The sequence below is a fragment of the Mustela nigripes genome, chromosome 3 (genome assembly GCF_022355385.1).
Source record: "Mustela nigripes isolate SB6536 chromosome 3, MUSNIG.SB6536, whole genome shotgun sequence".
Lineage (NCBI taxonomy): Eukaryota > Metazoa > Chordata > Mammalia > Carnivora > Mustelidae > Mustela > Mustela nigripes.
This window is the reverse complement of record NC_081559.1, coordinates 188,969,677-188,992,865: the sequence shown is the minus strand read 5'-3', so window position 1 is coordinate 188,992,865 and position 23,189 is coordinate 188,969,677. Positions and strand designations below refer to the sequence as shown.

General features: G+C 50.3%; 2 protein-coding genes across 4 annotated transcripts in view; one reads left to right on the top strand and one right to left on the bottom strand.

Annotated features, from left to right (window-relative positions):
- Positions 1-23,189, bottom strand: part of TG (thyroglobulin) — a 236,969-nt gene that overhangs the window by 52,766 nt on the left and 161,014 nt on the right. The window lies entirely within an intron of this gene.
- The window catches only part of SLA (Src like adaptor), an 82,166-nt gene that overhangs the window by 45,420 nt on the left and 13,557 nt on the right, over positions 1-23,189 (top strand). The window contains exons 2-4 of one of the 3 annotated variants that reach the window (XM_059395199.1): positions 1,012-1,080; positions 3,527-3,792; positions 15,701-15,798. In XM_059395199.1, coding sequence (XP_059251182.1) covers positions 15,738-15,798 — 61 coding nt within the window. In that variant the 5' untranslated portion in view covers positions 1,012-1,080; positions 3,527-3,792; positions 15,701-15,737. Of the gene's footprint in view, positions 1-999; positions 1,081-3,526; positions 3,793-15,491; positions 15,799-23,189 lie in introns of those variants that run through there. The other 2 variants (XM_059395200.1, XM_059395198.1) reach the window with 2 other exon arrangements.

Below are 23,189 nucleotides of genomic sequence, written 5' to 3'. Positions count from 1 at the left end.
ATCTCTGGGGCCATAGTCTGGGACCTAATAGTTAATTAACTGGAAAATCCTTCCAGAAGGCAGGTCTTTCTACACAGATAGACTTGAGCATCTTTCTGAGCCCTAAATTGGGGCTTCCCGACATACTGTTACTGGGTGGAGCTGACCCTATACTTATACTTGAGGTCTTTGGTGGGGGCATCCCCTGCCAAGTGTTTTTATGTCTTTATCTCTCGTACTGACTCAGAACGTCAGTGACCTTGAATGCCAACAATCCAATCTGGTCCCACCATCCTTACCACCAGGTGCCTATGTAACTAAGAGTCCACACCCCTGTCGGGTTCCCACCCTATTGGCATCTTTCCTATATTCCCTTGGGGATCTGACAGTGTGTCTTTTTCCTCCACAAGATTAGAAATTCCTTGAGGGCAGGGAGGGATGGAGCCCTACTCGTGTCGCGTCTGAGGATTCCCTCCCTGTCTGTGTTCCCAAGACAGGTGGGACACATAAGATCTTTGCAATTGATGACGTGGATGGAACTAGAGCGTATCATGCTGAGCGAAATAAGTCAATCAGAGAAAGACAATTATCATATGATCTCCCTGATGTGAGGAAGTGGAGAGGCAACATGGGGGGGGTTGGGAGGTAGGAAAGGAATAAATGATACAAGATGGGATGGGGAGGGAGACAAATCATCAGAGACTCTTAATCTCACAAAACAAACTGAGGGCTGCTGGGGGGAGGAGGGTCAGGAGAGGGTGATGGGGTTATGGACATTGGGGAGGGTATGTGCTATGGTGAGTGCTGTGAAGTGTGTAAACCTGGCGATTCACAGACCTGTACCCCTGGGGCTAATAATACATTATATGTTAATTAAAAAAAAAAAACTTTGCAATTGTCATAAATTTTGCTAAACTGAGCAGCATTTGCAATTCATGAGAGAACACTGCCCAGGTTGACCTATTCAATGCTCCCATACCTCTGCAGGACAGCTGTAATCCAGTGGTTCTCAGGGGTACTTTTTCTCTCTAGGGCACAATGATGACGCCTGCGACATCTTGGTGGTCATGACTTGGCAGAAGTCAGTGTTACAGTCATCAGGTAAGTAGGGGCCAGATGCTACTGAATATCCAGTAGTGCATAGCACGGCTCCCCCCTCCACTCCCAGTCCCCAACCCTTTGCCACTTACACACACAGCAAAGAACGGTCTGGCCAGAATGTCCATAGGGCCAAGGTTGAAAACCCACTGGGAAACTGGAAACAGAGGTCTAAAGTTGGGGTCACTTGCAGACACTTGTACCTAGGCGCTCGGCTGATCTGGCTTCATCCCTGCCCTTGCTGCTACTGACCTAGGCTCCCACCTCTGCACCCCACGGCTTAAGCCACGGGTCAGCTCCCATGCAGCAGAGTTGGTGGTTTTAGGAACATATTCTCAATCTCCCTCTGTTTCCTGGCAGCTGCCCCCCAAAGTGAGAAGGAGATGAAGAAACAGCAGAGCCAGGGGAAGTTAGCAGCACTCCCACCCCCTCTCCACCCCCCATCACAGAATTACCCAGCAGAAACAGGCAGAGCCTATATTCCAGTCCTGGCCACCAGGGGCTCCCAATCCTGCGCTTCTCTGTAGCAGCTTCTCCTGTCCATGGACTGTGTTCTCTGATGGAGACCCTGCTGTGGTCCCCCATCTCTCTGTCATCTGCCATCAGACTTGGAGCTTCCCCGAACCCTAAAGCCTGTGCCAAGCCACAAGTCCCTCCTGCCCCTCTCAACCTGGCTTGTCCCAGGCCAGGTCTCATCTCATGGTGCCTTCACCGACAGGCGTTCCCCCGACCACTGGCCACTTGTGGGAAGTAGTCCCCCCCCCCACGCATCTTTTACTCCTCCGTGTGAATCGTGTGGGAAAACTCCACTTTGGCTTGACTTCTACCCCTCTGTTCTTCCCCATCGGAATCTTTCTCAACATTTCCTTTCTGCCTTTTTGGGCTGCCTATCCAGAGAGTGGGTATTTTCACAAGTTGCCTAAGGAAGCACTATCTAGCACAGAGTTCAAGTTTAGAAGTGGCCCTGATGCTTTCAATAGATGTGACACGTGCACTGAGTGAGGGTTCTGAATGACTGTCCCTGGGTGGCCATGTTGGCACTGCTGGGCGGGAACAGCGTGTCATCAGTCCTGGACACTGGTCCTGGCTCTGTGATGGGGCCGGGAATGTGATTCTGGGGAAGTCACTGGACATTCTGCTCCATCATCTTTTTGAAGCGGGGGCCAACCGGGGCTCTTGGCGGGCCGCCCCAGCCCCGGCACGTAACTCACTGGCAGTCCAACGACCAACAGCCCTCAGTCCCCATGCGCCTGAGCTTTCCCACACACCATGGAAAGACACATATACTGTGAATGGGGACACACATACTATGAATGGGGAGCTATATACTATTATTTTCTAAATGCTACACCCATCAGAAAGTTGAAATAGTACAAGGCACATATGCCCTTCACCTGGATTCAGCAAATGTCAGCATTTTGCCACATTTGCTTTCTGCCTCTCTCATTGTCTATTTTTTTTTTTTAGACTTTGCTTTTCATTTATTTGACAGAGAGAATACAAGCAGGGGGAGTGACAGGGAGAGGCTCCCGCTGAGCAAGGAGCCTGTTGTGGGACTCAATCCCAGGACTTTGGGATCATGACCTAAGCTGCAGGCGGACGCTTAATGACTGAGCCACCCAGGGGCCCTCGTCTTTTTCTTGATTTATATTTATTTACATTTACATATTATAGATCTTTTTCTTTTAGCGAACCATTTGAAAGTTGCAGACGTCAGGACATTTGCTTTCCAGATACATCAGCATGTACCTCCTTAAAAACCAGTACCTCTTCCCACACAACTGCAGTGTCATTTTCATGGCCCAGAAAGTTAACATTGACACATTATCTCCAGCGCAGTATCTGTGTGAATACCCCTCACCTCCATCCCAAGAATGTTCTAGGTCTTTCCCCTCAATCCAGGAGCCAGTCAAGCATCCCACACAGCACCTAGTCACCACGTTTTCTTAAGTCATTTTTAATCTAGAACCCACGGGGAGACTGACTACATTTCATAGCCTTTCTAGTTTCTTCTGGTTGTAGCACAGCAGAGGGGTTGCCTGCCTGGCCCCAGAAGGCTGATAGGCAGCTTCTTTCTGTAGTGGGTTTGATGCCTACTATTTCGTACCTCTGCCAATTAAACCCTGTCTGTGGCAGAGCCCAGGCAGAAGCTCTGCTCCAGAGGCCCCTTCACAGGGACAAAAAAAGCTATAGTAACCAGGATGCTGAGAAAAAACAAGCTGCAGGCCTGAGCACCAGCCTCCTTGGACACAGTGAGCTCTGGGGATGTGTGAGAGCAGCTTCTCAGCCTCCCCTGCCTTTTAATGAGAGAAGAAGGCCCCAGCCTCTGAGAACCTGAGCACAGCCCAGGCATTTAGAATCAAGTTGCACGCATTCCCAAGCACTTTGTAAAAATAAATAAATAAATAAATGAAAAATAATAATGCCACGGTCTTCCCTGTCCTTACAGAGAGAAGCCTACTCAGAGTGGTTACTAAAAACAGGAACCTGCTCTTCTGCAAGTCCCGCGCTCCTTCCTCATTTCTAGCAGAGGAAGTGTGTGGCCGGTGTAGCAACTGCTGTTCTTCTTGATAGCCTGGGTTTCTCTGCACCCGCAGAGGCCTGGCCACCTGCTCACTGTGCTGGAGCAGCAGCAGCTGATGGAGAGACAGTGACGGCGTTCCCGGCGGGTCCTCCATAGCTACTCCCAGGGGAGATCATGCCCAGCTTTTGAAGGTATCACAGGGGACATGGCAAGGGCCGGGCGGGGAGGAACCTCAGACTCCTACACCCACAACTGGCAGAGCATTGACTTTCTGGGGACAGGAAAGCACTCTGCGAGAACAGGCAGGGCCACGTCTCGAGGGAGGCCGGCACCTGACCCAGAGCCCAGCACATGGCAGCTGCCAGTGAATATTTGATGCAGAATTACATATGGCAAGATGGGCCGGGGATCTGGGGGGCAGGGCCACTCCTGCCAGAGGAGATTTCCTAGCTACGGAGCAATAGTCTGGCACATAGCAGGCTTCATACTAAGGGCAGCTCCTGCTTGCTTTCGGTGCTCCTAGCTGTATGACCTTGGGCAAGACATCTAACCCTCTCCAGCCCTTCATTTTCTCCTCTGTAAGGTGGGAAGAAAAGTACCCAGCTCAATAGGCATTGGGCAGATGAAATGAGCTAACATATGCAAAGTACCCAGGCCAATTTCAGACACATAGTAGGTGTTCAATAAATGCTACCAACAGGGAGTCACGACATCTAAAATGTGCACAGAGCCCAGCAGGCTGACCGATCACAGTAGTACTTCTAGGAGTTGGGTGGTGGATCTTTGGGAAGGTGCCGGTGCTAACCAACAGTGATAAGCAACAAGCAGAGGAGAAGGTGTGTGTACGGTAGCGGGGGGGTGGGGGGTGGTGAGGATTAAAGGAAAGGCAAATAGGTGAGGTATATAAACTCTGAAAACACTGGAGGTTAGAGGAGATTTTGGAGAGCTGGCATTCTCTAGGGAATACAGCGTACTCTGCATTCTTCAAGGTGCCAACACATCCAGAGAGCTTGATGCCAGGAAAATGACCTGGGCTTTGGCCTCAGAATGTCCTAAATTGGGGCCATGTGTGTAGGTGCAAAGGGTTGGTGATGAGGGGCCACGCTGAGGGGCGGGGGAGGGTCACTGCGTGGAGAGTTATTTTTCCCGCAGTCCTCAGAGCAATCCCGCAAGTTTATGCTTACTACGTGCTTTTGACAAATGAGAAAATGAGGCTGAGAGAGGGTGAGTCATTTGTGTAAGTCATACAGCTGGGGAGAGGCTCGAAGGGCTCTGAGGGCTGAGGGGGGGAGGGGAGAGTCTCCGATACAGCAAGTACATGAAGGACCAAAGTGTGTACCAAAACAGTGCTCTTTATTTTAAGAGAAATATTTCCCCATAGTGTACAAATTCTGTGATCTGCTATGAGGCACTGAGCCATCAACCTATAAGCTGGGCTATGGTCCTTTTAAAATTGGTGAAATAAGCCCCAATCAAAGTTCCAGCAACATCTTTTGCAAATGATTTTATCCAGCTAAAAGAATGGTATTCAAGAGTGTTAAATGTGTCCTGAAAAGTATAATCATAATATTAAAAACCTATGAAATAGATCAAAATCCATTTAGACTTCTGTGTCTTAAACAGATCTTAGAGTCAGGGCAGCAAGACGGTCTCATGGAAAGTCTCTGGTGTCATCAGCTCTACCTGCGTCAACATTCTGGGTCAGCTGCCAAGGAGCTATGTGACTCTGTACATGCCCCTTTGCCTCTCTGAGTCTTATTTTCCTTTGCATAAAAAGACCTTGTACGTTTGTAAGAAGTTTAAATTATATGTCATATATAGGAGAGGGTAAGTACTAAGCAGCGGCAGAGATAGCATTCCTGACCCAGACAAGGAGAGGACATCCGCCTCCTCAGGTGGCCCCAGGTAACAGTCAGGTAACAGACAGCATGACATACAACGAATCGAATCGTACAGCTACAGAGCAGGACGCTCCTTGATTTTTCTTAATGCTTATTTCTGCGAGTTTCTCCGTATGATGCAGCTGTAACAGATACGGCTCCCCCCTCTTGAGTTTGGGGACCTGGCATTGTCATACCAAGGTGACGGTCTCTTTTTTAAGACTTAGTAAGTCTCCCTTGTGGTAAACCCTAACCAGCTTCGTGCATTCATAAAGGCTACTGTTTTTTGTTTTTTGTTTTTTTTTCTTCAGTTTTCATTGCACATTCAGCAAGAATTTATTTCCCCCAGATCTGACAGAGGCTAGAGCTAAAAATTCTCATTAAGCCTTTCCAGCATGTCAGGGCAGACTATTCAGTTCTTGTCAGCCAGCTGAGTGGGGCCCTGTGAGTACAGCTATCCGTTCCCTCATCCCTCCCTTCCCTTAATAAATATGCATTGAGGCCATACCGTGTGACTGACTTCCTCCCTCTCAGCTCCGCGGGCGTTCCGAGCGAAATCAGTACCCTGGGTCCAAACCACTTCCCCCCATCTGAGAACCACCAAGGGAGGGGGCTTATTTCATTAGGGTAACGGAGCTACAGACAGAAACCCTAGGGCCTCGAAGTTCAGTGGCTCCCTTTTGTCGTCAAACAGCTTTGCAAAGTCATACTTTCCTCCATGGCACTGGCCAGGCAGCAGGGACCGTGGCTGGAGGCCTTGGGGTGTGGCAGGTGGGGCAGGGGGAACAGCATCAGGAGAAAGGGGCAAAAGTACCGTCCAGCCATGCTGGGCTGTTCCAGGCACTTTAAAGACGACACCTTCAGGACCTCAACCGAATGAAATGAATGCTTACTTTGTGCCAGCCACCAGCTAGGGAACATGGTTTTGTTGTTGTTGTTGTTGTTCACTGAGGAATATACTAGACAGGGACCATGTTCTCAGGAAGTTTACAGCTGGGGTGCGGTTGGGTAAGACACACTTAAGAGAAACAAATGCCTTATGGTGTGTGCCATGAAGGGAACAAACAGGGCCCAGGGCAGAGAGCAGGGGGTTGCTAGTGAAGCTCGTGCAGTGTAATTCTCGTGCTATCCTGGGCAGTAGCCATGCCCTTCCCAGTTTGCAGACTCACCAGTTTCTCCACTCCTTCCCTCCCCCCAGCCACGGCCTCCAAGTCACAGGGACCATCACTGGTTCCTTACACCCTCTTGATTGCAAACTCGCAGCATCTGGAGTGTCAGACTCACTTCTTGATCTAGGCTCTATCAATACACCTCAGGGTCCATCTGCGGAATGCCCATTACGTACCTGACTCTCTAGCCTGCCAAAGTGAGAGTAACGCCATAATCTTCTCATAAGAAAGGATGGATTCAGCTTTGTACAATCCTTCATCCATTCCCTGATGCTTAGGAGCACACAGTTAAGAGCCTTGCTCTGGAGCCAGATGCCTGGATTCAAATCCTGCCTCCACCTCTTACCAACTGGGTGACCTCCAACAGGTTTCAGAAATGCCCTGGCTTTGGTTTCCCCAGTTATACAAAAAGCATAATGGTAACAATGCATCCTACATAGATTCGTTGTAAGAGTCAAATGGAGAGTCCCGCTGAAATACTTCTGCAACACACAGTAAGCTCCTGTCTTTCCTCTGTTGCCATATACTCGGCCCTGTGGGGAGCTGGCATGGATCTGTGATGAACACAGGGAGCCCTCCAAGCTGGTCTACCTGTTATTTGCAGGGAAGCAAACTGACACCCAAAGAATGAAAGTGGCTTACCCCAAGTCTCTGAGAGGTTAGTCAGGCCCCCTGTGGGTTCTAAAGATGCAATGTGTGAGAAGTAAAAATTAAGAAAAATCAGGGAGGGGAAAGGGGTTAACTCTTGACCTCATCCCAGGGCTGGACTCACCCCTTCAAATGATTTGATGACTCGAAGCTGACAGCTTACCCTCGGTGCCTGCAGGCTTAGAGCAGAGGGGCAGGGGTGTCAGGGGAGAGCTGGACAGTTGGCTCTTTGGCTGGCCACTATCCATGAGCAGTACTGGCTGACTTGAGGACTTGAGGACCTGGGCAGGTAACATGCAGATTCCCAGGCCTGTGTGCTTCTCTGGCTTCCCCAGCAATGCTAACTCTCTGAGTGTATGTTAAAAGATTAAAAATGTTATTGTTCTAGGATGAGGGTGGTGGAAGGAGTCAGAGTCGGTAGTCAGAAGAATTAGGGTTTGAAAGTTGGCACCACCACTGAATGAACTGTGTGACCCTGAGCAAGTGACTCAACCTCTCTGAGACTCTATTTCCTGTGCAAAATGGCAGGCTCTTTGGGGAATCAGATGAGCCAGTGTAGTTCAAATACTTAACTGAGACTTTCCATGTAGTGGATGCTTCTAGCGATAACAACGGGGATGTGTTCAGGCACCTGTTCCAAGTAAGGACGATTGTCAGAAGAAAGTCTCTTCGTGCTACAGGGGCCTGGAAGCAGGGGCATACTGGCTTGTGAGGGCCCGCTGCACCCATCTCTTAACTCCGCGTTTGGTGAGGTCACATTGCAAATCTGAGATGAGCCACAGTGGGAATATTTACACCATGGAAGGAATGAAACCCAACCGGGTCCCCCTCCCACCCCCCATCACTGTTACAATTTACTGATACACTGATACACTGTTACAATTTATACCACTCACCCACTCTCTCTCCAGTGCACACTGTTTTTCCACTTTCCACCTATCCCGTTTTGTTTCCCTCTTGGAATAGCTTCTTTGTTCCAGCCATGAGTAAAACCAGATCTGACCACTGTCTTTACTTACAGACTTTCCTTGAACAATCACACAAGTAATCGTTACTATTATAATTTACTTAAAAGACAACGCAAGGTTCCCAGGGAGGTGGAAAAAAAAAAAAAAAGAGTATCTCAGAGTTCACCCCCCGCCAGCACATGCAAATATCCTGGGGTCTTTGTAGGAAGACCAGTACCCCCGTCCCACTAGGGGAACCGTCTGAGCACCCCGGGGTAGAACCCTCAAGTCTGTGCTGTGATGAGTGATCCCCAGTGAGGGGCAGAGACACTGGAGCAGGTAGCTCAGGATATGCAAATGAGGTTATTAACAAGCTATTAATTTCTATCTCGCGCAATAAGGTTATGAGCCACACAGTTGATTCATGTTTGTGAATAAAAAGCCCAACTAAGTCTTGCTGTGAAATGTGATATAGGAAACAAGTCACTAACTTTACGTCCCTGGGCCCACGTATCCAGGCGACCTCTCATGTCTGCACGCAAATCTGCCTCAGCCCCCTCCTTCTGATGAAACCTGTATTTCCCAAGTAGCCAGATTTGGAAGGAAAAGAAAAAGCTTGCTCATATTTATAGTTTTCCCATTCTGTTTAATTGTGTATCTGTGTAATCTGATACCAAATATGTGCCTTTACTTTTCTTTTCGCTGCCGGTGTTTAGGGTGTATACATATATACATATATATACATATATATATATATATATCTATATACATCAGCCTCTGTGCATAAAAAGCTGATCTAGAAAAGAAACAAATGAGAGGAGGGACTTTCTTCTTTTTACACAATGAAATATTAAAGCCGAGTCAGGACTGACTTTCAGGCCGTCTCGCCATGCAGGACACCACATCGCATAGACAGCGACCAGGTCTGGGCCCCAAAGCCCTTGCTTACTTGTGGCACGGCCCCTGTCAGCAGACAGGGGGGCCACACAGAGCCCACGGTTTGCACATCTTATAATACCACGTCTCCCTAATCCTTCCTTGTGAAACCCCAGCAAGGCATTGGTGGCTATGCCCATGTTTTAAATGAAAACAAACAAATGACAGAAAGAGGCTTAGTGGGGTACTAAGGGGTGAGACTGAAATTTGCTTTAGCACCAACTGACCCCAAATCAGGCTCCGTCCCAATGCATCCTGAAATGAGCATAAACTGTTTTATAGGATGTACCCATCCCTGTCTTAGGGTAAAGCTGAGATTCCCTGCCAGCCTGGTAATATAGGAAATTCCTTTCTGGGCACGCAGGTGCAGAAGATGCCAGAACACAGGCTCGTGGACATGGGGGTTGGGCAGAATGGCAGACAGAGTGCTGGACAGGGAGTCATGGCCCTTGTCCAAGCTTCCTGAGTGACCTTGAGCAAGTTGCTTGCTCTCTCTGAGCCTTTTCTTTGTAATATGAAGGCACTGAACTGCTATTTTTTAATTGGTGCTTTATATATTCTGGGATTGGGTTTTCCCTTCAGGGGGAGTAGGGTGGCAGGAGCGCTGAACCCCGAGTGCCCAACCAGCAGCTTGCTTTGATTGATGTTACATATTAAGCTTCTGGGGAAACTCTTAAAACAGGTTTCAACCAACAGGTTTGGAATATCTTGGATGAGAGGTTACCAAGGTCTCCTCCAAATGGCAGTTGAAAGCCTCTGGTCTTGAGTCAGGCAGGAGGAGGGAAAGGGAGCACGCATGTACTTTTCTGAGCTAGCTACAGGCCCTGCCCAGGGCCCCAGGAGACCCAGGAAAAGAGAACAGGGTAGGGTTGCGGGGGTAAGGGGAACACGCTGTGGTTGCACCTGCCCAGAGAGGAGAACAGGGAACAATGTGGGTCACGGGGCAGGTGTGCCTGTTGGGTGAGGTCAGGATGTGGTGGGGTGCCCCCCGGATATCCTGCGAGATCCTTGGGAGGGAAACCAGCCCATGCCGAGCTCCCGGGCCAGCTCTTCTCGTTCCTGCTGCATAGCACAAGACCCCCAGCAGTCCCGAGCAAGTCCCAAGTCAACTGGGCAGGAACCTGGCACCAGACACATTGAACGGGCAAAAGGGCCATGAGCCATCATCCGTCCCAACCCTCGTCCCATCGTATTTCAGAACACTGAGGTCCCAATAAGGTGAAGAGAATTGCTCAAGCTTGCAAGCAGTTAGCTGCCCACCAACCCCCAGTAGCACCAAGAGATCCAGCTCGGGGAAGCTTATGGCTATTTGATTTTATCAAACCTATCCCTGCTTCAGATGGGACCTCTAATCCAATCCTCAAAACAAATCTGCAGGACACGTATTTGCATCCCGTGTGGGTGTTTAAAAATCAAGGCCCAGAGAGTGCGGTAACTTGCCTAAGAAGACACAGCCAGGAGGCTGGGAGCTGGAATCCCAACTCAGGCTTGCCTGCCTTCAAAAACCCTTTCAAGTCTAATTCTGTCCAAGGTCTGATTCTGGTGGTAAAAGCAGTTCATGCATGTGGGAGAACATCCGGAGACTTTAGAAACCTGTAAAAAAGAAATGGGTGTGTTTACCTTATAACATTGCTACCCAGAGAGAGCCCTTGCAAACATCTTGGAAATAATTTCCTTTCATATTTTTCTATACATGTATGCATATGCATTTTATTTTTTTATAAAATTGGGATGGTGTCAGCCATTATTTTCTTGTTTCTTCCCCCCACCCCCGTAGCATTTATCAGTTCTTTCACACTGTGAAAGGGTGGAGAGCACTCCACGTGATTCACTCCGGCTCTATGGACCACAGCAAGCGACCTAAGAGCTGAGGCCTGAGCTCACCTTCCCTGCCTCTCTCTCTCCTGTCCCTTCTGCTCCCCTCCAGCCAGATCCCCAGACGTGGCTTCCAAATGTTGCCACCTGACCCGCCAGAGACCCTTTCAGACCTGCCTGCCCCTCGTATTAAAGTCTCCTCCCAAAGTGCGTGGTCCCAGAAGTTTACTTTGAGAGCCCTAAAAAAAAATCATTTCTCTCTGCACCAGAGAGCAGGAAAGCAAGGCAACATTTCATGGAGGCTGTGAGCTCAGCAATTAGAATCTGACAGAGCTGCTTTGGGAGCCAGACATCCCTCCTACCGGTCATAGAACCTTGGACAAGTTACAAAACGTATCTCACCTCTCAAAGGGAGTAGTTGTGAGTGACAAGGGTATGATGGCTAGAAAATGCTTCGCCTGGTGCTGGGCACAGAGTAAGGGCTGATCAGCTATGGTGAGAGTGGTGGCCCCAGGGACTACTGCCGCCTTTGGGGTCCCGGTGTGGTGGACAGTGAGGGGCCCCCCTGGGGGCATCACACTTCCATGCCTTAGAAGTCAGTGGACTTATAACGACTCTTGGTGGGGAAACTTGCTAAGCCAAGACGGAAGGCTGCATCCCTAAGTAGATTTCTATATTAATTAAACCATGTCATCCAGTTTCTCCAACTGTTCCTGGTTTTATTACAAAGCCCAGACCCATCTTCCCACAGCTGGGGTCCCTCAACCCTCTGCCTTCAATGCATTGTGTGGGGTTCAGGCTACTCGCCCTTCCGACAGCGAGGCCCGGCATTAGAAGCCCAAAGTGGATAGAGCACACAGAAGGGTCCCAGGACACCATCCAGAGTGGAAGGTTCTCAGAAGCCTGCCCCCTGTATTTATAAGATAATGTGGAACACACAGTGAAATGATCCCTGATTTGGTCACACAGAAACCTAGCCAGAGACAGCCTGTGCTGGCCACCACCTCCCACACCCCCAGGGGTAACTCCCTGCAGCCATGGGACCTCTCTATGCCCTGCATCTGCACTGCCCAGGGGTCCTAGGTGATCTTCCCTCCTCCCTGGGGAGAGGCAATGGCACGGTCCCCTGGAAAGGACAGCAGACACGGGCACCAAAGTCAGGAGAGGTAGGTGAGCCTCCTGCTGCCCTACCCCACACCTTTCCAGCTCTCTGAATGTGAACAGATGAGCTCACAGCTGACCTCCACACCAAGAAGGGGGAGGGGCAAGTCGGCCTCCCAGGGAGGTGGGGGGTGGGAGGCAATTGCCCACCAGAGGATGGAACCCATCGGAACAGCCTTCCCTTGACCCTGAAGAAGATGAAGTCAGGGTTTGGATTCTGCCATGGGACCTGATAAGAAAAGTGATGGTCGTCTTTCTAATAATTGTCTTCAAAAACTCGCCGAGTCTTGATTCCTAGAATTAAAAGGGGCTAAGCAGCTCTGTCTTTGGAGACCATCTTTTTCACTCCTCTCATTTTTCAGAAGAGTCAGCTTGGGCCCAAGTTCACGGAAAGAAAACAGGATTGGTCTGAAGACTCGGGGGAAGCTAAGAGGCAAATACCAGCTCTGATCCCTGACATCACGAGGGAAAGGGAGAAAGAAACCAAATGCTCCAATCTAATGTTAATTAACTCATTTCTCTTTTGCCCTTTCTTTATTGTTCCTAGAAGCAATTATGTGTCTCCTACCCTCTCTCCCAACTCTAGCCCCTGCATAAAACTGTCACAGATTAAATCAGATTCCTCACAGCCATTTCATTAGGGAGACTCTGGCTCTTGGTCTCCGGGGGCATTTTTACTCTGCTCAAATGAAAGCCTCTCGCAGATAAGTTAACTCCTTCCTGGAGAGCACAGGAAGCCAGCAAGCAGACCACTCAGGGCTGCCGAGACCTTTCTCTGAACAGCGCAGGATACGGTGGGCTGGCGCGTGCGTGCCGACCCGAGACCAGAGAGACGAGAGTGCGAGGAACAGGGCAGAGGGAGTGTGACAGACCTTGAGCGTGTCACCACCCTGGGTACGTTTCTTTTCTTGGATGGGCCTCAGTTTTCCCACCTGCAAAATGCAAACCTCGAGACTTTTTCCCGTCCCCGATGCCACGAATTCCCCCAAACCACACACGCGGGCTTGAGAAGAGTTACAAAGCTGTTGGGAGGGACTGAAGTCAGAATTCCCTGGGATAGATAACAAAGTCTTCTTTCCCCGTGACTTTTCGGGAGCTGAGGCATGAAGGAAGGAAGGAGTGGGAGGTGAAGGCTGGAGGCTGTGGCCCAGAGGGGGCTCTGAAGGGGAAGGCGGAGCCGGAGGGCCGGGCCGGTGGGATGTCTGCGGGCCGGCGGCTGACACCCAACATGCAGCCGGGGTTCAAGGTGCGATCCCTGGCGGTTCACTGATGCTCCGTGCACGTGTCAGGCTGCAGGGGGCAGAACGGCATAGCCGGGGAGTCAAGTGACTGTGCGGTGCACTGTGGCATGGGGACACATTGCAGAGGAAAGGGATGAGGACAGCAGGCCTGTTTCCGAGTCAGCCCCAGACAGGACGCCCGCCAAGACCTCTCCCCAGCCTGTCCTGAGAGCTTTCTCCAGGCCTTGGTAATGACACTCAGGGAAGCTAGAGATCTGGGGTGACTGAGGGGCTCCAGAAAGCACGGGGAGCATAACGGGGGCGACAGAGGTCTCTGCAGGACATCTCTGCACAGCACACGGGGCACGGCTCTGTGCTGGGGGACAGCCGGCTCCTCAGAGTCAGAGGTGACTTCCTTTGCTCCTTCCCTGGACCTAAGTTGGGGCCTCCGAGGTGGCACGTGGTCCCGGTCCGGTGGGAGGGACCACAGGGGCCTGCCTTTCTCCAGGTGCTGGCTCAGGGCCGGGGACCGAGCTGCAGGTAATGAGGCTCCCAGCCCCTCCACTGGCGTGGTTTTTTGAGGACTTTTTAGGAGCACATTTTCTTGAGTGCCTACACCAGCCAAGGAGCTGGCGACAAGGGGCGATGCTGTTAAAACCTACCTGGCTTGCAGGAAGGGCTCAGCCAAGGTCAGAGACATCCCTTCAGCTATATGGGGCCAAGGGAGAGGGAGGTATGATGGGGAAATGAGGGGCTTCTATCCAGAGGGGTCACAGCCTGGAACCACCTCTGTCGTTCTCAGTGGACACGATCAGAAGATGGGGTTTTTAACCTTGGATGTGGGATCCGTTCCAGCCACACTTTCTGTGGTGCATTTTGGGCTTACAGTTCATGCAAGCTTGTAGTTATCTTAGGAAGAGCATGATTCTAAATGAACTCTTTATGTAGATATTTAAAATATATTAACTTTCCAGCAAAACGAAGTTTGGCTTTTCTCGTTTCCTAGTACAGGAAGGATCCCACCACTCCGCCTCCTCCTTGGTAAATTAGGGAGTGATACAGACCTTCCTCAGTCTCTGGAGGGCCTTACTGGGAGCACAGATCTCCAGAATCCGATTATGCAGTGCATAGAGGAAGGATTTAAGACCAGGGTGGGGGTAGGGTTGGCCAACTTGTGGACCCTTTCAAGTTACTCAGTTCTCCACCCTATACTGTAGACAAAGAAAGAGGGGGTGTAAGTTTTCAGTTGGCGGAGACAAGGGCTGGTGGACGCTGCCCTTCCACGCTCCTCCTCACCCCCCGCCCAACAGAAAGGGCTCTGTGGGTGGGGCCTTGTTCTCTGTGCTTCCAGGATCCCAGGAAGATACGTTTTCTGTAATTATCTATGCTCCCTTCTAAAATGCTCACATGAGGGCCCAGAATTTGAATGTTTATCATTACAGACAATCTGAAAATACACTATAAGTTGCAATCATTAACAAGGATTTTAGGCCAGGCCATGTTCTCAGTGCTTTTTGTGCTTTAACTGTTAATTCTGCAGCCACGACCCCCTGCCACAGGCAGGCAGAGGTCAGTAACATGCCCAAGGTCACCACCCTTGGACACGCAGACCAGTATGGAACAAACCGGAGGCTCAGCAGCAGCTGTTCAAATCCATGCTGCGTGACCTTAGACGAGAGCTTACCCTCCTGGGGACTCCATTGCCTTTACCGCGAAATGGGGTGAAGGAGGCAGGGGCTAGACAATAATCAGAAATCCCAGCGGATGTGCAAGTGGGGCGCGCCGTAAGCACGCAGCGTTGGTATGGAGTTTCCCTGCTTCACCGTGGGTCAGAGCATGTGAAGAAACGCTCACAGGAGAAAGTCGAGGCAGAAAGTACCCTCGGCTCAGCCCCCTCTGGCTGCCAAGCTGACATCTCCTTGGGGTTCAGGTGCTCCCAACTTTCCATGCATGGGGGTTGGGATGGGGTCCTGAGTGGGGTGGGGAGGAGCTGCGGCCCCTCTGAAACACCCCTCGCCTTGCCCATGAGGCACCGCTGGCTGCTTTCCGCCAGCCGGGGTGCGGAGGAATGGAAACTTCTGCCACCAACAGCATTTGCTCGTAACTTCCCTCTCTGTGGTTTTCTCTGTCATTCCCTTGATAAAAGACCCAGGGCTGAGCAAATGTAACCAACATTCACGAATCTCAACTTCACATGAAAACACCCGCCCCTCGAGAAGTGAGCTGCTGAAAAATGATACACGATGTACTCTAAACTGGGTCATTCTTCACCCAGAGGGGTCGGCGCATGGCTGACTTGCTGTGTGTATCCCCTGTGCTGTAGGCTTCGAGCATCTTCGACAGCCCAGGGAGACAGAGCGATGGGCAACAGCATGCGATCCACCCCAGCACCTCCAGAAAGGCCTGTGCCCAGCCCAGATGGTAAGTCTGGCTTCTTGGATCTTGGGTGTGATGCTTGATTCCACCGCTCGGGAGCCATGGCCAAGACCCAGTGACCGGGTGCTGACAGCTGCTGAAACGGCTCGGGGTGCAGAGATGCCTCCTCTCTCGCCTGGCTTGTGGTGAACGTTTCATGACTGCGTGTTAAAAAAGACAGAGCAGCGGTGCCCTGAGCGGCTGCTGGCATTGTGGGGTGGAACTCCGAGAACCTCTTGCTCCACCTTTGTTTGGCAGGTGGGGAAACTGAGGCTCATGAAGGCAGTGTGATTTGCTATGGGAAGATTCAGATTTCTAACCCCTGCCGGGCTGATTCTGAACCCCTGGTTCTTGCGTACCACACCCCGCCAGCCAGCCGCGATAGAATATGACGGTGGGTTTACTATGATCACATCTCTGCAGAAGCGTTTGCAGTGCAGCTGGATGAAGCTAGACACTAGCTCGAGGAACTCTTCCTGAAAAGAAAGGAATCCTGGGTCCCACTGGTAGGATCATAGGGCCAGCCATCCTAGGGGGAGGGTACAAGGCCACGGGTTAGGCGGTGATGACAGAAATCAGCTTCCCGCGGTGCTGCTAGGTGGAGGCAGACCCCTGAAGCCCAGGAGCCTTTCAGAGACTGTCCAGAGAGCCCGAAGGGGACATTGGCAAGCAGAAGGCAAAGGCAGAGAATAAAGCCCCTTTTACTCTGGGTGGGGTGGCGGTGCACTCTCTGTGGGTCCTTGAGGGTCTTGGGAAAGGGATGATCAGAAGGTCAGGTAATCCATCTGTGTCCCCAGGGTGAGTCCCCTTGGGACATTCCCACCTCCTATCTGAGGTCACGGTGCTGGTGCTTGGCCCCCTCTGCTAATGCCCTGAGTCCCCTGGGCCTCCCGCAGCCCCACACCCTGCACAGTTTCCATGCACAGATGTCCGCTGTCCTGCCTGCTGAGAGAGGACAGTGCCAGGTACCCTGTCTCTACTTACTCATTCCTTCTCATTGCTTCCAGAACAGAGATACCAAGTTACACAGGGTCTCCTGATACCTCCGAGGCTCCCAGGTGAGCCTGCAGAGACCCTGCAAGCCAACCCTCCTCTCCAGTCCCCAAGGCAGGGCCACTCTAGCCTTTATCTGTTCCAATGCCCCTCCTTAAGCCTAAGAGGAAAAGACAAAAGAACTCTCTCCCTCCAGGACAGAGGTTGGAACCCCTTCCCCTTCGGGTCAGGGCTTCTTGTCGAAAGCACCCTGGGCCCATGTCTGCTCGGGAGGCACGTACGTCCGCATGCGCCCACCCACCCGCCCTGGCCATTTTGTACTGTGGTCTTCGCACCAGTGGTGGAGGGGAGGGGGCATGCTTGAGCAAACCCCATGAAAACATGGGTCTCTAAGGGCTCGCTCATTTGCCTTTAGTTTTTGAATGCAAATTCTCTTGAAATAAGTTTCTCTTTTTCCACTGCGTGGGTGGTGGGAGGCAACCTCGAGAAAGGAGGTAGAGGGGTCTCCCCGGCCCTCCACCCCCCGGTGAGGAGAATTCCCCAGGTCGGACCCAGTGTGCGGTCCAGGCAACCACATCAAGCACGAGCAGCGGCCCTTTTCCAACCCCCACCCCTGAAAAGTTTCCCTTGTGATCAGTCCTAACCCAATTTCCTCTTTTTTTTTTTGTTTTTTTGTTTTTTGTTTTTTTTTTCCTGCCAACCACTGGAAGGAAGGAGAGGAAAGTCGTTGCAGTGGCTGCTACATTAATTAGTCTCTAGGCAATCTCCGCAGGGGTTTTGGGTTTTTCTGGAATAAGCACCTACTCAACTAACACTCATGCTTACTCAATAGGTCAGGAAGTAGTGCGGGGAGCTGAGCGTTCTTGGCCCCATACAAGTGGAGCTTCCTCTGACGTTAGGCTGAGTGGCGGAGAATTCAAGTCACCAAAAGCCCCAGGCCCCACACAGGAATCGGCAGAGGCCCGCCTGTACTGTAGACAGACACATTTTCCGAGCTTTTAGGAGTGTATTGTCCCCCAGGCGGGGACGGTGTATGCCCTGGAATGCAGCTTTGTCCATCCATTGGCTCCTAAATGAAGCCTTCTAGAACATTCCTGATTGCTCTAGTTCCTGGAGACTAAAATCACAAAACCCACAGAGGTAGGAGAACTTGATGGGAATGGGGCAGGTCTCAGAGACAAACGACCTTGCTGAGCTTCGAGTCTTGCCCCTAGAAGTCATTTGACCTGGGGTAGGTCACTTGGCCTCCCAAAAGATGGGTAGGGCTCAGCTCTCAAATGGACAATTCCCTTCTCACAGCAATGATAGCACAAAGTAACTACTTATTAAATGCCAGGGGAATCACTTTTTTAAACTCCACTGGGAAGGTCACCCAATTGCACTAGGCTCTGTCTAAATGCCCATCCCCCCCAAAAAAGTTTTAATGCAGTCGAATTAGAGGTTCCGTGACCTGCCTCCCAATCATCCCAAGTAACTCATTTCCTCTACAATTCTATCCTTATTTCAAACTCTTGCTCTGAGCCAGACACAGTACAGAATAGACTGTAGCTCGGAAATGACATATGTCTACCTTAAAGACAATCTGAAGGTATAATTCCCCCCCCACCTTACCTTGTTCTTTTTTTTTTTTTTTCCACTCCTCAGCTTTTATCACCGTCCTAAAACGAGATCTCTAGGTTGTAATTCGAGCCCAGACACTGCTCAGACCCCCTCTGTGCAAGCGGGGATCATGCTAAGCTGGCATTTACATAGCACCTAGGGGGCTGCCCATGGAGAGAAGAGATGGGAGGGGCTCTGAGGAGGAGGAAGGGGGCAGGGAGGTCTCAGACCCCGCCTGCACTTCTCCCTGAATGACTCTCAGACCACCTGCATCAGAGCCTCTGAAAGTTGTCCAAAACGCAGATCGCGGGGCCCCACCCCAGGTCTACTCATCAGAATTCAATGAGGGTCGAGGGGAACAGCCCGTGGAATTCCTTATAAGCCCCCTGGCTTAAGCCGAAAGGTCGCATCCCAGACCCAGCTTTTAGTCCTAACACCCAGTGAGAAATGAGAGAAGTCACTTTGTCTCCGTTGTGCCCCTCTGGTCTCACTTGTACGAGGGGATGACTAGAGTGACTCTGCGTCTAACGTGCCAGACGAGTGCTCTACACAAATCCACCCTCCGTCCTCCGGCACCTGCAGGAAGTGATCGCTGTCCCAGACAGTCCGGGGCCCTGCAGGGGAACGTGCCTCCGGTCTCTGACTAGGTCCACCTTTCCCACCTGGGTCTTACTCATCCCACTAAGACGGTTCTAGGCAGAACGCGATCATTCATCTCTTTACACTGAACGTACAACTTCTGTGATGGAGACCATACAAAACACACCTCGTCCCTCAAACCATGATTTCATGGTGCCTAGAATGAAGCTAAAGATATATATATTTTTTAAAGCAAATTAACATAAAGACACGGTTAAGTAAGTAAGTAGTAGTGCGGGTGGGTGTTCAGCAGCATGAGGAGAGCAGGTGGCTGGGGTTAGAGGTTGCCCCTCTGCTGCTAGGTGACCGACCGGGTTTTGAGACTGGGCCTTCGGCTTGCTACTCTGTGCTCCTGAGCTGGTCTCTCCACCTCACTGTGCCCTGTGAGAGCCTTGGGACCTATTCGGTCCCAATTTACCCCATCTCAGAGATGGGGCAGCCAAGTCGTGGGACAGGACAGAACCTGTGGACAGCTGTGTCTCACTTTTCAACCCACCATAGGGGACCCACAGGTACAATTTGTGGTTCGTGGGGATCAACAGAACTTTGTAGATCTCCTATCAGGCCAGTCCGACCAGCCCTCTCTGATTGGTTCATTGTGTGTATATATTTCCTATAAAAGACACTCAAAGCAAGGCCTGCTTTGGCCCTCTGGAGGCCATGGATTTGGGCATGATTCAAGGGAGTACAGAACCAGAAGCTGAAAGCCCTGGGTTGTTCAGCTCCTTGCCAACCAACTGCACTCAGCTACTGCTGCCAGCTTGGAAACCTCATCTGGAGTCAGCCTTTGTCCCAACCTGTCAAGTAGCAAGTGTTAACCCATCAGGGAGAGCCTGGTAATTACACACCATGGAGAACTCTGTGGCCTAGGGACATGACCGGGAGCTTAACAACCCTCATGCTCTCACTGCAGTTACTGAAAACTCTCCCAGCCTTTGTTTCTTCATTTTTTAAATAAGATTGTACACTCCCGAGGGTGTTGTGGAGCACTGGGAGTCCTGAAAGGCTGGTTTTCCTGGAGTTATAAATGAATCTACTGAAAGGTCTTTAGCATTTAAAAAGGAATGGTAATGATTCTATGAAGAATAATAATGCTTAAAAAGGCCTGTTCTCCTTTGACCAAGTAATATCTGTGGCTAATAAATTCTGCCAGGGTCTCCTTCCTTTTTTGGATTCATTTCCCATTTTATACTTTTGGACAGTTTGTTCAATACGACACATTTTCAGGTTGAGCCATTGGTAAATATTTGGTCTTCCAGATTCCATCTTTTGTTCTCCCCCAAACGGAGTTTGTATTTAGAACAGAATATTTTCAAATTTACACATCCAGATGTTTTTCAAAATTTAGAACACCGTTGGCTGAAATTGGACTTGGGCTATGAACCCTAATCCCACCCATCCCATAAATATGGTATTAGCATATTTACAGAACCCAGGAGGAGTTCTGTACACACGCGGCATCATGAATCCAACCCCAATTGTACAGGGTAGGTTTCGATATTTCTCATTCTTATACATGAAGAAATCGAGCTCAGATTGGTTAAAAATAAATCTTTCCCCAAATCGCAGAACAATTAAGTGGTGAAGGTAGAATTGAAGCCAGATCTGATTGATTCCAAAGCCCATTCTCTCTTCTGAAAATCCTCTCTGGATTTCTCACCTGTGCACGGCACACTTCTTCACCCGCTTTGTTTCCTTATCTTAAATCCGTGATAATCCCCTCCGTGCCTCTCCCCGAGAACATCACTTATCTGATTAAATTCTCAGCCTTCCCCAGAACCTGGGGTTCCAGGAGGACCTGACAGGGTGCTTGAGCTCCATGAGTGAACCTGACTTTCCTGCTTTGCGTGTACTCTACCCTAGGGGCCCAGGAGACCAGTGCAGGGGTGGGCCTGGAATTCTTTGCAAAGGACCACACCAAGGCCATCCTTTTTAAGCAAAAGCCCCGCTGTGAGGCTTTCTCGGTGACATGGAAGTGTTTTATAGCTATAAAAACATCACTATTATGGAAATTCCACAGGAAGCTCTACGCTGTTATTGTGAAATTGAAACTCTCCAGCCCCTGAAGCCTCTTTCCACTATTGAGACAATTGTTTTGATAATGGGATCGTGTTTTTGTTTCTGTTTTTAAAGTAAGGAAAAGCAGTTGCTCTGTTTCTGAGTCTTCATGGTGAATAAGACATCAAAGCCCCAACCCCCACCTAGATAGCAGGTCGATTTCAAGGTTCTGTGATGGCTGCAGAGAGCTGAGCCTCTCCTCCAGCCTTGTTTTTCACAAGGAGCTGGTTCTGTGAAGACCACCCACCATGCTGCTACCACAGATCAGGTTTCCTTCCCTTGGACAGCTTTAGGCAGCCCGACAGGAGGAGCCCAGTAGCACAGAGATGTCTCCCTGGTTTCATTCCACAAATCTGCCCTGAGCATCTGAAATGGGAAAGCAGGTGCAGGAGGAGGGCTGGAGGACAACTCCCAGTGGAGTTCACACTCATTCTCCCCACATCTTGCAAACTCCAGAATACAACCTGGGTAATCGCCTCAAAGGAAAAGCCGAGAACCCCAGGGGGAGCATAAAGCAGGAGCATCAGGCAAACCTCCCAGAGGGATGGGAGGGATGAGAAAGGGGGGAGCAGGAGCTATCCTGGTAGAGGGAGCAGCCTGTCCATGGGCTCTAAAGATGGGGCATCCTGGCAAATTGAAAACACGACAGCTTGTCACATTGTTCTTGAGCAGTGGAGACCGTATTAATAAGCGGCTTCTTCATATTTGGGGCCATTAGCCCAGATTTCCATCACAAAAGTGTCTTCCAACCCCTCGTTTTCCACATTAATGCAGGCCCCAGAGGGGCAGGATGCAGCGCACTCAGAGCGCAAAGTCAAACTCAGAATCGGGGCCACTTTACTGGGAAGCTGACCAAATCCTCTGTGTGAACACCCCCTCTCCCCCCTCATGGGCACCACAGCTTCCTAGGGACGGTACCCAGTTTTGTATTTGCAATTTCTTTTTTGTTCTTTTTCTTAAAGAGGAGTTCCAAATTTGCATGAGCTTCATGCCTCACAAAATCTGGATACACCCTTTATCAGAACTCCGGACTGCTGGCTTCTAGCCCAGTGGCAGCGCTGCCTCCTACTGTTGGGCTGGGGTCTGGGCTACAGGAGGAAAAAATCTTTTTTTATTTGTTTGTTTTTAATCCAGCAACGCAGAATGGGAGGGAGGTGTCCCTGCAGGCTCCAGGGAAGCACCACTGGGCCAGTTGTGACCAGGCCTGACTCCTTTCAGTGACTGCAGCCAGCACAAATCACTTTTGGTTTCCATTTCATGCCTGACAATACTTGCTTTTATCTGCTTTATTGTCTGTGGCTCATCTTCCCCAAATGAAGAACATCTCTGAACGTGCTGTTCCATGGTGACAAGTGGCTTCTGATTCATTCTGATGCATGCTACTACTAAAGCTGTCTTTGGGTTTCCTCTGTCTGGGCACTGGTGAGTCACAGAGTCCCAGATATAGGAGTTGTAAGGGGGTGGGGTCTAGAAGTCCCAGCATGGGGGTGTCTGGATCCCAAAAGTGGCCAGTTTGGGCCAGCAAGCCTGCCATACCCAAGTGCTGGGATTTCTCCTGGTTTTCCTGGGGTGAAGAGGGCAGGTGATGACCCCTCCTATGATTATTTATGGATTCTCTAGAATGTGAGTTCTGTTGGAGCACAGAGACTTGGCTTGCTCTGTTCACCATGCTTGGCCCAGTGTAGGTGCTCAGGGAGCACGTGCTGAGTGAATGAATACATGGAAAGTCACGCAGAATTCTGAGTGCAGATGCCCAGTCAGCAGATAGAGGGTAAACCCAACGTCGTAGCAAACAGATATGGAATTGGCCCACTCATAAGGTACATTATTTCCCAAAAACTATACCCCAATATTACCCTGCATCTAATGTACTTGAATTCCAGCAAACTGCTAAGGCCATATAAAACAGGATTTTGCTTCGTGCCAAAAAGTGAATTCGCATGTGATCACTCCTTCTCCAGCTGACAGTAAGCTGCACTCACACAAACCGGACAGTAGGCTTTTTTTTTCCCAAAACGTCACCAGAATTCCTTTCAATGTACATATGATGAAAAGTAGTTCCTTTTTCTCCTACTTCCACCCCAAAGTCCCTACTGAAAAGACCCACA